At 28.2% G+C, this 15,195-nt stretch overlaps 3 protein-coding genes across 3 annotated transcripts in view; 2 read left to right on the forward strand and 1 right to left on the reverse strand.

Moving 5' to 3' along the window:
• The window catches only part of LOC113368019 (cathepsin B), a 104,353-nt gene that overhangs the window by 59,256 nt on the left and 29,902 nt on the right, over window positions 1–15,195 (forward strand). The gene's annotated exons all lie outside the window — the stretch shown is intronic.
• LOC113368016 (spermatogenesis-associated protein 5-like) lies at window positions 1,009–8,738 on the reverse strand. Its single transcript, XM_026609579.1, has 11 exons — window positions 8,221–8,738; window positions 7,647–7,955; window positions 6,893–7,073; window positions 6,611–6,824; window positions 6,329–6,539; window positions 5,769–5,953; window positions 3,922–4,248; window positions 2,128–2,269; window positions 1,894–2,034; window positions 1,607–1,818; window positions 1,009–1,124 (listed from the first exon to the last, which is right to left on the reverse strand). Exons 1-11 carry the CDS (start codon window positions 8,591–8,593, stop codon window positions 1,026–1,028), a joined length of 2,394 nt encoding a protein of 797 aa, XP_026465364.1. The 5' UTR covers window positions 8,594–8,738; the 3' UTR covers window positions 1,009–1,025.
• LOC113367069 (intraflagellar transport protein 43 homolog A-like) lies at window positions 13,167–14,636 on the forward strand. The gene is made up of 5 exons (XM_026608698.1): window positions 13,167–13,211; window positions 13,517–13,692; window positions 13,765–13,794; window positions 14,220–14,333; window positions 14,402–14,636. The coding sequence occupies exons 1-5, from the start codon at window positions 13,167–13,169 to the stop codon at window positions 14,634–14,636; spliced, it is 600 nt and encodes a 199-aa protein (XP_026464483.1).

Genomic DNA, 15,195 nt, shown 5'->3' on the forward strand with positions numbered 1-15,195 from the left:
TATTTTTCAAGTTATAATTCAATATAATTCATGAGAAAAATATTTGCTTGTTATATTATTTAATTTTCTTATATAAATTAATAAAAAGTTCAACATGTAACCATATGACTTAAATCTGTTGTAAAATTATCATTAATAAAATAAAATAGTGGGGTGGGTGGCATCGTGCCTTAAGGCAAATTGCTAGAACTTCCCGTACCGTTACGAAATGTTCGAGGAATACTGAATGTTTTCAAATAGCTTATTATAAATATTGTAACATTGTCTAATATTTATAAGAATTATATAAACTGAATTGCAAAGTTGAAATTATTTGTAAAGTATATTAGAACTATAGTCAGAATTAAAAATAAAATCTGAATTATTTTCGATATACAAAAATTAAAAAAAAAAAAAAAGTTGAAACAAAAAGACAAGCAGAAAGTTCTTTGAATCATTTAAATCGGACGCTTAGTTCTCTCAAAAACTGCCATTTTTACATGTTTAGCTCCGTATCTTCGAAATGGCTGGGTCTGCCTTTGCCAAAAACTAGTAAACACTTCTCCCAATCATTACTAATTGATTGTTTTTTAGATCATTCAAATCGGATACTCCGTTCTCTCAAAAACTTTCGGCTCGATTTCTATTTTCGGCACTCTTTGCTCTTTATCTCCGTTACTGCTGGACCTGCCTTTGCCAAAAACTAATCAGCTCATCTCCCTATGAATAGGAATCGAATGTTTTTTGAACCATTCAAATCGGTTAATCCGTGCGCCCGAAAACGTGACTGGAAGTTTGTATCCATACATACATACATACACACACACACACACATCCATTTTTTCTGAAGTATGCCAAAATGTTCAGAAACCTTCAACACGTCGAAAAATGTAAAAATTTTCAATTTCGATTTTCGGCCCATTACAATAACTTACTCTACGGGAAGTTAATATATGCAAATGTCTTAATATTTATTAAAATAATAAAATTTAATTCTTCAATCAAGTAAAAAATATATTTAAAATTTTAATTTGTACATTGTATTATCATGCTTCATTTGCATAGCTTTCATAAAGATCCAACAGATCTTTTGGCGTTCTTGGTTGTACTCGAATAAGGGCCATTTCGAAATGTTTAAGAGTTATCTAAAAGTATAAAAATATACCAAATATATACTATATATATATATATATATATATATATAAATTTATAAAAATAAATCTTTATATTCTATTAAAAATAATTTATGTCTGCAGATATACAAACAAGAATCTGTCAAAAGTTAGAAATAAATTGCTCGCCTCTGCAATTATTTCAGTTTTTTTAATTGGTTCTCTTGATATATTTTTAAGTACAAATAAAGTAAATTCTCTATACTCAATACATTATTGTTGATAACAGTAGTTAAAATAGCTTGTAAATAGCAAACATCAAATCTTTGCATTACAAATGAAAAATTGTCCACCACAAGAAAATAAAAAAAAGCTTACATGTGGAAAAAAATAAGTTTATATGCGAAAAAAGTGAATATAGATGTGCAAAATGTATTGTCTTATAAGGCCAAATTGTACCGTTTTCTTCATATGGAAACAAAAACATATGATATAAATAAAAAGGCTATAAATACCTGTTTAGCATACATATCTTCTTCTAAAGCAAACATAGCAGCCTCATGACAAACAGCTTTAATTTCAGCCCCGGAATAACCATCAGTTTTTTCTGCCAGCCGATCAACAGATATTTCAGAAGACACAGGCATGCGGGATGTAATAACTTTAAAAATCTCTTTCCTTGTTTGCAAATCAGGAAGTGGAACATAAACAATCCTATCTAATCTGCCTATAAATTTATGATCACATATTTTAGATCCTAATTCTGTTCTCAATTAATACAGTTCATATAAAAATATATCACCTGGTCTAAGTAGAGCTCTATCTAACCTGTCCGGTCGATTCGTAGCAGCAACAACAGTCACATTTTCAAGAGGAGCGACTCCATCTAATTCAGTGAGCAATTGTGCTAAGACGCGTTCCTGAACATTACTACCAGAAGAACCTGCAACAGAGCAATAATCATTGACTTTCAAAATAACATATTATCCAAAAATAATATCTGAAAGAATGAATGACAAAAAGATAAAATGATCACCTTGATTATTAGATCTGCTGGTTCCCAAAGCATCTATCTCATCGAAAAATACTACAGAAGGAGCAACTCGTCTAGCTTTCCTAAACAATTCACGTACCGCACGTTCAGATTCGCCAACATACTGTGAAAACAACTCAGGGCCCTAAAGGGGGAAAGATTTATAAATATGATAATATATAATATAAAATCAAATAAGATTTATTACACACTTATATGCTTGATTAATTCACATAGATACAGTCTCTTAACTACATCATATATTCATATCACATAATGTTCGATAATTGAATTTAATCCTGGATTGTCAATTATATGTAATATATAATTAGGTAATATTGGTATAAACTACAGGCCTAAAGACTTAAAGTTTAAATGAAATATGTTTATTTTTATTTTTTATTTAATTTAATTTTTCCCTTATTTATTTACCCATTTCTCATTTTAATTAATCCCATAAATAAAGTACACAGAATAAGTGATTTTATAAAAATCTTGTGAATTAAATTGTAGAAGTTGAGTGAATTGTGTCTATTTAAAATATTATAAAAAAATTATGATGTAATATACAGAAATTCGAATCATTATAAAACTAGTGGGGCGCATGGCATCGTGCCTTAAGGCAAATTGCTGGAACTTCCCGTACCAACAATTATTTTTAAACATTTTTGACAAAATTTTTTTTTGAAAAAATTAGATTTTTGAGAAACTATAAAATTTTGACAAAAATTTACTTTTTTTAAAAAAAAGAGTGAAAAAAATGTTTTTTTTATTTTGAAATATTTTGGAAATTCTGAGCTTTTTTTCAAAGGATGAACATTGGTACGGAACCTATAGGAAAGTAAACAAAATGTATACTTATTGTTAAATCTCTATAAAATATCTGATAAATTTTATGTGCATATGTCTAATGATCATTTTTGACTGCCAAATGGCATTTTTTTTACTTTTTTCACTGGATCTCCGAAACCGCTAGACCTGCGTTCATGATTTAGTCAATTCTTCATCTTCATTGAATGTTTTTTGAATAATCGAAATCGGTTGAACCGTGTTCCCGAAATCGTCGACAAAACTTTGTATCCGCACACACACAAATACATCGATTTTTACTAAAGTGTGCCAAAATGTTCAAAAACCTCTAAAACGTAAAGATACTTTCATTTTCATTTTCGATTTTTTTGCGATTACTTTAACTTACACAGCGGTAAATTAAATAACGCCATTTGGCGGCCAAAAATGAACATTAGACATATGTGCATCGTATTATGAGCTATTTTATAAAGATTATAATAATAAGTATAAATTTTGTGTAAATTTACATGGGTTCCGTACCAATGTTTACGCGTTAAACGTTTCGACTCGAAATCAAGATAGCTGCAGCTATGCAGCGCAATTGCTTAAAAAATGTTTAAAATGTCAAAAAAAAATCAAAATACAAAAAATCGAAATATAATAAAAAATCAGATTTTTCAAAAAAGTCAATTTTTTCAAGTATTTCTCAAAAATATAATTTTTCAAAGTTTTGCAACGTTTTATTTAACAACTTAGTTTTCGGTACAGAAAGTCCCAGCAATTTGCCTTAAGACACGATGCCATTCTAGACCAATGTTCTTTTTATTATACAACCATTTATACTTATCATGAATTAATATTTATACCATGAATATCTGCACCTTATATACCATGAGTCTGCAAATAACTATTCGAAACATCAAATTATTACACAATGCCATAAGGACACGTCTAACTTTACAAACTACTGTGACACTACAATTTTTATTATCAGTTGTTAATTACCTTAACGCTCAAGAAATTTAATCCACTCTCATTCGCCAAGGCTTTCGCGATCATTGTCTTAGAGCATCCAGGCGGTCCATACATCAACACTCCCTTGGGGGGCTTGATGCCAAGCCTTATAAAACATTCAGGATTAGTCAACGGCCATTCTACTGCTTGTTTGAGTTTTAATTTCAGATCGTGTTGTCCGCCTATATCCGTCCACTTTACATCTGGTATTTCGATAGCAATCTCCCGCATTGCGCTAGGTTTTGTATTTGCAGCCGCATGTAATAAATCCTCGTCGGAAATTTTAATTTCCTTATCATCGCACACTATATCACCACACTGTATAAGAAAAGTTATTAGAAAAGCAGTAAATAATTAGCAAATAGATGTTCAAGAATTCAAAGTCAAGCGGAAATGGGGTGATAGCATTGTATTGATTATAATTATCATGAAAAAAAATGATCTAATGTAGTTTGAAAATTATGAGCTTCGATTCAACCTGCAGCTTTGGTAAAAATATGACCATTTCTCGGTTATTGTTGTTAATTTTTATTAATTTTGTTCATGTAAATTTTGGGACCCAACCATGAACAATATTTCCAGGACCATAGTCAAAAATAATACTTACTAAATAATTACCACCAGTTTTCAAGACATAAGACTTTTTGCACTAAAAAGTTGCACTAAAGAGTGTTGGCAAGTTCCATCAAAAGTTGGCGTATTTAATCAGTATTGTAACATGATAAATTTCTTGATAGTTTTATATTAAAAAAATTCTCATGACTGATTTTATAAAATGACACATAATGAACAATAATGAAAGTAATGAATGCTCAAGAACGGATTGCAGATTGCTATTGCCCACAAAAGCATTTTAAAACTGCATATAATGCTATAAATATTTCAGTGTCACATCTGCAACTATTTATTTTTTATTATTATTAATTAACAAAGTGAATAAATGGATAAAAAGTTTAAGCAGTCATACCCAAAAAAAAAATGACAAGTAAACAAATCTTCAAATAATATCAACAAGAACACACAAAGTTCTGAAACACTAATATAAAAGTAGTATAAAACTATAAAGTCAAAAGAGATATTGAGAACATACACAAAGCAAGCATATCAGTCAAAACAAATTAGTAAAAAAAAATTACTAAACAAAATATTCATTTTTTAATAAGAAATGACAAAAATTCTTGAGCATGATTACTTCCTACTCGATTCAAAAATATGCAACAAACCCATATTCACTCAATTACAAAATCAACTATATCCCAGTATTTAAAATCGATAGCATCGTAATTTTAACCAGATTCATAAGTATATGGATCACAACAATAATTAGACACAACTTAGATTTCAATCTTATTATAATTGGTTTTCAAAAATCGTAGATAATAATGCTATAAGATGTGTTACAATCATGATATAAGATAACTACAATTGAAGAATCAAGTTACTGATCATTTTTAACAATTTATAAGCAAACCTTGTTGTTCTGGTTACCATAAATAGTTACCATTATTTTTCTTTTCTATAATTTATTAAAATACATTTCATTTGCATTTTATTATACTAAATCAATTATTGAATTATTATCAATAATTTTCTCTAATAAAAATGTTTAATAAAAATGCCAGATGTGTTTAATAAAAGCGCTTTCTCCATCCTAGTATTATATTAGGAAATAAATCAATTAGAACATATATTCTTAAATCAATCTTCCTCATCTTTACAGTTACTTTGTATTCATCATTTCTTGCTATAAGAAAAGTGAATATATCAATAAGTTTCCGCTCTAATTTCTACTGAAATCGATGCAAAAAATCAAATTAATTATAAGAAAAAAATCATACCACTGCCGTGCAATCAGCCTCTGGAAGTGCAATTCTTTTTACTGCTTGTGAGCCTGCTAAAGCACACATTGCTGCCAAATCAGCACCAGTACAACCATGTGCGGCATTTGCTACTTTTAGTATTGTTTCAGAAGAACATGTGTTTGGAACTTGAGATATCAGCTTATGTAAAATGTCCATCCTACCTGAGATGTATATTGAATTAATTCTCATGTAATATATATATATATATATATATATATATATATATATATATATATATATATATATATATGCTCAAGCAAGTTGTATAAATAGTATTCTATTTTCTAAGTGAATATCACAGTACAAGGGCAATCCTCCATGTACTTTAGATTCTCAAAAAATATCAAATCAAAAAACAAGAAAATACTAACAGAAATATTCTCATCATATAAATTATAATAATTTTTTTAGTTTTATCATCATTTACTTATATGTTATATTATGAGTTTTCAATAAGTAGTTGAAAAAAGACAAATATACAACAATCATTGCATTGCTGTTTCATTTATTTAATTAACTATATTTTAAGTACACACCTTTGTTATTTGGCACAGATACTTCAATCTCATTGTCCAGTCTACCAGCTCTTCTCACAGACACATGTAAATTCTCAGGCCTATTTGTTACTGCTATAACTGCTGTTCGGCAATTATCATCATTTGCTAGCTCATCTAAACACTGAGTAAGTGCAGAAGTCACACGTCGCTCTTGTTCAGTTCCAGGCTTATCTGGACATAGTATGTCAATCTAGATTACAGAAAAAAAACACTTATGAATTGTAAACTTCAATAGATGAATTAACCAATTTTAGATCTTACCTCTTCAATTAAAATGATACTAGGAGAATTGAGTTTTGCTTCATTAAAACAAGTCTTCAATGTAGATTCTGTTTCACCAAAAAATTTACTGAATATTTCTGGTCCATTAATTTCAAACAATCGAACACCTAAATCATTAACAACTGATTTAGCTAATAAACTTTTACCACATCCTGTAGGCCCATATAGCAAAACCCCTTTCATAGTGTTTAATCTATAAAAAATATAATAATATGAAGATAAAAATATAACAAAAATATTAGAAATATAGATTTTGCATACTTTACATTGGATTCTACTTTTCTTAGATCTAAAGCTAATGATAATATATCTCGTAGTTCTGTGATGGTTTCATCTAATGCACCAATGCTTGATATAGGATAAGTTTTGGATTTTTTATTTGCCGAATCGTTTTCTTCATAGACCCACTGAGTAGATGGAATTACTCTATATAGAACTGGAGCTAATGTGAAAAAACACAAATTAAAAATAAATGAACTTGACGATTACAAGTTATCAAACAAAATATTTTTAAAATTCAATCAAAATTTAAAAACTAATTGAAGATTTTAAATCATAAATCATAAGACATTTTTTCATTTCAAATGCACTTTTCTCAGCAGATTTTAATATCATTGATATATGAAATGTATTTTATATAAACTCTATTACAAAAGTTAAAATTAATTATAAAGTAATAATATAATTTTTAAAACCAATGGAATAAGTAAAAATCAATAAATTCATATTCATGACAACGATTTATGAAATTTTAAACAATACTCAACAATAATAGTTTCCATTTTAGATGATGTTTAGATTACACTTTATTTGCCATTTACAAAAATGTTATCAATTCTATTAAGTAGAACAAAAAAGTTCACATATATAATATAAAATATATATAATACATATATAATATATAAAACATATATAATATAAAATAATGGGTGATATTGCCTTAGGGCAGATATACAGATATATATATATATATATATATATATATATATAAACAAAATGAAACTAAATAAAATACCTTTATCATTTTGCATATGTAGTTTAGCAAATTTGTCTTCTAATGATTTATCTGTGTTATTATAAGACTTCATGTTTAATATTTTAAATTTGTAAGTTTTTCCCAAAAAATCTATGTAATGCTTATCTGCAGGTTGAATAATTTTATCTAAATAGTATCCTTCTAAGAAAAGCTTCACATCTTCCATGATTCCTTCTTCAGGTTTATTTAGAAATTGTATGTGAATGGACTGTAGAGGTTCTGGTGTATCAACGATTTTTGAAGCAATAACGTTTGTCTGCTTACTATTTAAATTTAATCTTTCATACACTAAAAATAATGATATTGGTAGATTATTATGTTTTTATGAGTATAAATTGTGAGAGCAAGATGAAAATATACTATTGAAGGTTCAATATGAATACAAAAGCTTGTTCGCATAAATAAATATAAGAATTGAAATGATCATGGTAAGACTGCATAAAGTATGCAATCCTATAATATAAACAGTTTTAATATGGACTTTTTATGTGTAAGATAAAAGAATAATACTTTTCGTTTGTTTAATAATTAAAATATGCATTGTTCAACTTACCTTTTTCTGTCAACAAAACAGAAGTCAAAGACTTTTCAAAACATGGCCATGCACGTTTTACTACCCATAAATTTGTATCTGTTATATGCAATAAAATATATTCCCCTATTACGAATCCACATATTTGCATAACATTTTGACTTAAAAAAACGTACTCATTTATATGTTTAACAGATAAACCATTATATTCATCACTAGATTTAATTCCTAAGGTACTGTATAAAAGTCCTTCGTAAATGAAAGGATGTTTCCATTTTTCCAAGTCTGGGGGGCAATTATTAGAATGAATTTCGGTGTCTTTTGATACAATGCTGATTCCACATTTTTCGCATTGATTCCATATAATACTTGATTTTTTTGACTTCGGAGGCATTGTTCTTCTGACTTCTTGAAATTTTCGATGATATATCGTTTATAAGCCGATTTAAATCCCGAAACAAAATTATGCCAAGAACGGCATGGCAAACGGCTTTGACAACTTTTTAACATAACCTCAAAATCATGTTTTTCTCGCCCGATTTTTACGTTTAGAAGGAATACTTAAAGGGTCCTCCGCTCGACGTGATGGCGCTGCTTTAAGCATTCAAATTAATCGCGCAAAATTTGAAATGAAAATTAATGAATTTTAGTACACGGGTATTTGCAACTAAATTTGGTATTACAATCGTTCTATGTTTTGTAATATACTATAAATATACTAGAAAATATTATAGTATAATAAATATACAATCAAATCGAAATATAAATCAACAAATACACTGCAATACACCGGTTTATATATAATAGATATCACATCTAATCTACTGGAATAACTTCTACACTTTTTTCTACATATTAATATAAATATTTAGTGAAATTTAGTGAACAATGCATTCTAGTGTTAGTTCATTACATCGTCTGTCATTCTTAACTCTCATTAACGAAAAACAAAATGATTTAAATTAATGATAAGTGTTAAATCAACAAATGGTTTTTTGCAACCATTTTTTATTCGTTAACGAATCAACCGTTTCATTAAATTAAATTAATAACATGAGTGGCAATTAACAACATGAGTGTAAATAACCGATTTAATCAATTTTTATACCATCTGCATGTCTGCTTCTCTAAATTTATTTCCTTCTACCTGTTTGCTTGCCCACCTGTTTACCTGTCTACCTGTTCACCCATTTACCTGTATGCCTGTCCGTCTACATTTAGATAAATAAGTAGGCAGGCATCACACACATGCATCAATTTTTTCTAGGGTATGCTAAAATGTTCAGAGGATCTTGCAAACATTTTTGTTATAGATTTTTTTGGCGATTACTATAACTTACCCTTATTGGAAGTTAAATATTGCTATAGAGGAAGAATGACAAAATCAAAAATGAGTTTATATCTAATGATCTATAACTCACATAGCTCCCATCGCTTACTACAATTATTTACATTTTACTTGTATTCAAGAACAAAAACATGAACAAATTGCTGTTTGTTAAATTTAATATTTATATTATTTTTATATAAACATTATACTTGGACATGAACTATTTTTTTCACTGTAACAAATCAAAACTTATGGTAATATCAAATACTGATTAGCTTTTAATACAATTTTTTGATTGGGAGAAATAATGCAAAGTTGAATTTTATTTTTTCAGCGCAATAATATCTTGCAATCAGTTATGTTCACCACCTAGCATGAAATATGTATGTATTTACAAATTTTTTATCACATTTATGAAATTCTGATTTATATAGATGTCAAACTCACAACCTAATATTTGTAAAAATATTAGAAACAATACTTGTTGATTGTTGATAATGCTTAGTAAACACATAACAGCCAGCAGATATTTTTTATTAAACAATAGAATACTAGAAAAACATTTTTATTTGAGCTATGAATTGACTTATCAATATGAGGATAAAATACTTGAACAAAATGTTTAGTATTAGCAATAAAAGGATCACATATTATAGACTGGAGCAGATTATATGAAACAAATCTGTAAAAAGTGTTTAGAATTGCATTTGAATAATATATTTGCTCTGAATATTCTTTAACAATATTTATTACAGTCATACATTTAAATTGTAATTGCATCATAAGCATATATCAACTGACACAGAAATTTTCAATTTCATCAGAGACATTTGCCATTTTCATGAAATTTTTTTTTTAAGTATTTTATGAATTTATTTGCAAATTTACAACTTATTCCAATTTCTTGAATGCTTTCTTTTCAGGCATAGGATTTTGAGACCTTAAAACAGCACTAGTAGCTCTTCTCAAAGCAACCTAAAAAAATAATTTTATTATAAATGTGCATAAACATGCATTTCATTCTTTTATTAAAGGATAACCATCAGGAAAGATGGGTGGTGAATATAATTCTTCACAGAAGGCTCCAGATATTTCAAACATCATATGGTAGACTTAAAATAATTAAAATTAATCAAAATGATGTACTCACTTTAATTAGGATGCTGAGGTTGAAAATAGCATTTTGGACCTGCTTCCATTGTTCATATTGTACAGGTTCTCTTTGCTGGTCGATATTGCAAGAACAATTGGAATATTAGTATTTCCTTAACTTCTTAAAAAAAAATTTAAATTTATAAAAAAAACATCAGGCAAGATGGGTGGTGAATATGATTCTTCACTGAAGGCTCCAGATTTTCAAAAACATTTGTTCGGAATTAAAATAGATTATTATACGTACTGTATTCAGTTATGTTTACCTAGCATTTTGGTTTCTTGTGAGCAACTATGAAGCCTCTGTTGTCTACTGCAACAATATCAACCGTCTTCTTGTGGACAAAACCACAGGATTTCTATGAATTTATTTGCAAATATACAATTTGTTTGAATTTTGCAAATGCTTTCTTTTCACGCATTGTTTTTTGTGACTTCAAAGCAGCACTAAGTCTTCTCAAATCAACCTACAAACATAATTTTATTATATACAATGTGTATGGATAATTATTTGATGAATTTTATTAAAAGATACCATCAGGAAAGATGGGTGGTGAATATAATTCTTCACAGAAGGCTCCAGATATATCAAACATCATTTGGTAAACTCAAAATAATTAAAATTAGTTAAGATAATGTACTTACTTTAATTAAGATACTGCGGTACCCATTAGCGTTGAGAATATCAAGAAATAAATGAAGAGCAGGCCTTGAACCTGCCTTCATTGTATGCTAAAAGGTCTTCTTTGCTGGACGATGCTGTAAAAACAATTAGAATATTAGAATTTCTCCAACTATATAAATAAATTTAAAATCTATCAATAAACATCAGGCATGATGGGTGGTGAATATGATTCTTCACTGAAGGCTCCAGATTTTCAAAACATCATTTGTTATGTATTTTAGAACTTTAGATAATTTAATCTATACTTTATTATAAAAATATGATATATGCATTCATTTATGTTTACCTAGCATTTTGATTTCTCATAAGTAACTGTGAAGACTCATTCGAACAACCAACCAACAGTGGTCTTGTAGACAAAACCATCGTGGCAGAAGGAGTAAGTCTTGTTGATATGCTTCTTCTTCAAGAAATCTTAGTTATGAACAATCATCCACAATGCATGGGCAGACATTTTTGCCTATAAGAGAAAATACAAATTAATTACACGTTCCTTGGAATAACGAAAATTAATTAGTTAATTCGAGCTTCAGATATTTTTATCATCACAACTTTCAGAGATCTTGGTGTGGTAGTAAAAATAGTCATCACGTACAGATTTATAGAAATATGACCTAGGGCAAAAGTGCTCAAACACAACACGTGTTTTAAAAAATGTGTAAAAATAAATATATATATAGTTTATCATACCGATATTTAAAGTAGATGTAGCCAAAATTCAAATCAGATCGCAGCCTTGCCATTCTTAACGTACACAAAAATTTATTAAAAGGTTAAAAGAAAATTCACTTGGCTAAATTTTATTTCGTTCTAGAAATGAACTGCACTCATGTAGAAACTCTTTGCAAAAGAAAGAAGATGGCGACGAGAGCCATCTTCATATATGATACAGCAATTACAAGCCGGCAACTTTACGAATTGAAAATAATAAAACTTAAAGAAAATGCGGCAAATTTAAACGATAACGTTTTTATGCACTTTTTACTATGAAAAAAATATAATATTGACAATAATTGTATGGCATTCATATCGAAAATTGAGTAAAAAATATATAATCTCACTTAGATTTTTCATCTACTATGCATTTTGTGTATCATACAAATGTTAGCTATGTTTTGAATTAAAATATTAGAATATATAAAATATAAATAGTGTAATTGCTCATAATGGTATTGAAATTTATGAAAAAGTGATTAGATTTAAAAAATTCAAAAATTATTCGAAATATATTATTTATAAATAGTGCTGATTTGTTTTTGGCAAAGATCGGTCCCATCGTTTTTTGTTGGATTATTAAAATTATAACACAACTTTTGTATGGTGATAGAGTTCCTAGTCTTGAAGAACATACTAAAATATTGTAGACGTAGAACAAGTTATTTAATTACATACACTAATTAAAAATTGTAGAATGGACCACGCGTAAAAAAACTCAGGGTATGTATTAGACGCGTTATTATAATATTTAATGTAATATTTAAACAATTTGTCGAAAGTGTTTGATAATTTGCAATAGTTTCTCATATAATGCCTTCAACAACCTGGTATACTTATAAATCGCCCATAAAATTTCTTATTATTAAGTGGATTTTTTACACTTTTCTGAAAGTTTATGCAACTTGCCTTAAAGCAAAATACCACTTACACCTAGTTTTAATTTATAATCATCAATAATTATCAATTAAAATAATACTGCACATGTATAATATATCGATATGTTTCGACAAATACACGATGTTGATGTTGCCATGGAAATATGCATCATAACAAAACAAAGATAGAAAGCAAAAGTTGTACAAGATGGATATTTCTGGTGATGATTTGGATATTAATTTGAGTCGAAAAGTAAGTATTATATATATATATATATATATATATATATTTATATTTCTAAAGTTTTTACCTCTATCAAAAATTTGGGAGGTTATTAATGATTTTTGCTTACGAACGTTGAGGCTCATGTGGCTCGGAAGCTACAAGATAGCCTCAAGACAATAATTTAAGCTTAAGTTAATTTTAAAATGCTTAGCAAACTTAAATAATTGGAACGTTGGTTCTTTTATCCAGTCTATATGACCAAAAATGACTGGTTTGTTGGTCATATTCAGAATCTATTGTTTTAATCTTTCGCACATATATCTATTCATCAGATACCTAAGAAAGGTCGAAGAGCTGGTTTATCATATACACCTCAAACTGATAATGAAACTGCAATAAGTACTATAGATGGATCAGTCGATAGTCCAAGATCAAATGAAGGCTTCCTTCCACCTTCTAAAACAAAAAATGATGGTGGATGGGCTGAAGGAACCATTGGTCAACCCAGGTCTGATTAATTAAGATAAGTATTTTAAAAACATTATTGATATTTCGTTTCAATTTATGTTATTTTTTTTAGAGTCGTGTCCAGTAAGAATATAGCAGAACAGTAAGTTTTAAACTAGTAAACCAAAAATTATAGTATCAAGTTGAATAAATTACCTCAACGAATTCTTTTTGATATTGTAATATCCAAATCTATGAAACCTTGTAACGTAGCTGCCACGTAACGAGCAAAACCGAAGTATAACGTTCAAGTCGATTAAATGTTCCTGCTTTTCTACTATACTTAATATTAACGTAACCATCAACTTCGTAACGACGTCTGTTCTATATTACGTTATTTTAACGTTTACTGAAGTTCTTCACTAAACTATAAATTAGTGAAGGACAAACTAAAAAATTAATACCGTTGATTTTTACGCAGCCGCAATTGCTAATAATGATATATTATTACAATTTTTGATAGTCGTGCTTATGTTTATTATCATTATAGTTTAAGATCAAAATAATCTTTATTTTTCGTATTTTTAGAGAACGTACACGAGATATACGTAACGATGAATCTGACAGTGAAATTCCTGTGATACCTGATCTTGATGACTTAGAAGACGACATATTATCTTTGTCTATTAATGATATAGACAAGTAAGCTCAGATTCTATTTTATTTATTATTTTATATATAAATATTAATGTTTTATCTTAACATCAAAGTATTCACAGCAAGACAACTGCATACAGAGAATTGAATACCGATGTTATCCAGCAAGGTGTTTACGATATGGTTTCTTGTCTTGATGGTGTAGATCTATCAGTTCTAATTAGATTTTTGCAAGAGGAAAACGATATTATAGAGTCAGATGAACCCTGGACATGGGATAGTCTTTTTACTGAAGTCACAAGTAGCTTACATCAAACATATGAGTCCGGAGAAGAATTCTTACCTTAATTTCCATTGACCAAGATAGAGGAATTCAAATAACTATTCGACTGATACGGAGAAAAAAAATATAGAGAGGCAAAAATATTTTAATACAAAATACGTTTAATTAAAAAACAATATTAATTTACATATTTTTTTTGAATTTGAGCAAAAATAATTGAGCTATTATTTCGCGTATGTGAACTTTTCATCAATTATTAGGTACTTTAATCATTGTTTTGATAAACCTGTACTTGTTCAAAATAAAAATTCTTTGAAAATAAAAAAAAATGTCTGCATTATTATTCAGTTTTGTTGATTTCTGGAATTTTGATGTTTAAATTTTTTATTAAGGGTTTTTATAAATATGTTGCAAAATAAATAATTAACATGCAAAATTCAATATTTTTTTAACAGCAATTATCAATATTAAAATTAATGTGAACAAACCGTAATGCAATTTCTGAAACAAACTAGTGGTGTATGGCATCGTGGCCTTAAGGCAAATTGCAGGAACTTATATTACCTCAATAAAATATTCGAGGTGTATTAAATGTTTTCAAATAGATTATTAAAAATAATGTAA

The sequence above is a fragment of the Ctenocephalides felis genome, unplaced genomic scaffold (assembly GCF_003426905.1).
Source record: "Ctenocephalides felis isolate EL2017-DRISC unplaced genomic scaffold, ASM342690v1 CF-g0.4_SCAFFOLD_01170, whole genome shotgun sequence".
Lineage (NCBI taxonomy): Eukaryota > Metazoa > Arthropoda > Insecta > Siphonaptera > Pulicidae > Ctenocephalides > Ctenocephalides felis.

Excerpts from the sequence above, each read along its gene's own strand:
- LOC113368016 (XM_026609579.1), bottom strand. The coding sequence starts at position 8,593 with ATGCCTCCGAAGTCAAAAAAATCAAGTATTATATGGAATCAATGCGAA. Across the intron at positions 7,956-8,220 it reads TGTTTTGTTGACAGAAAAAG|TGTATGAAAGATTAAATTTA; the intron begins GTAAGTTGAACA and ends CATTATTTTTAG. Across the intron at positions 1,125-1,606 it reads AAGATATGTATGCTAAACAG|ATAACTCTTAAACATTTCGA; the intron begins GTATTTATAGCC and ends TTATACTTTTAG.
- LOC113367069 (XM_026608698.1), top strand. The coding sequence starts at position 13,167 with ATGGATATTTCTGGTGATGATTTGGATATTAATTTGAGTCGAAAA. Across the intron at positions 13,693-13,764 it reads GGAACCATTGGTCAACCCAG|AGTCGTGTCCAGTAAGAATA; the intron begins GTCTGATTAATT and ends TATTTTTTTTAG. Across the intron at positions 14,334-14,401 it reads TCTATTAATGATATAGACAA|TATTCACAGCAAGACAACTG; the intron begins GTAAGCTCAGAT and ends TTAACATCAAAG.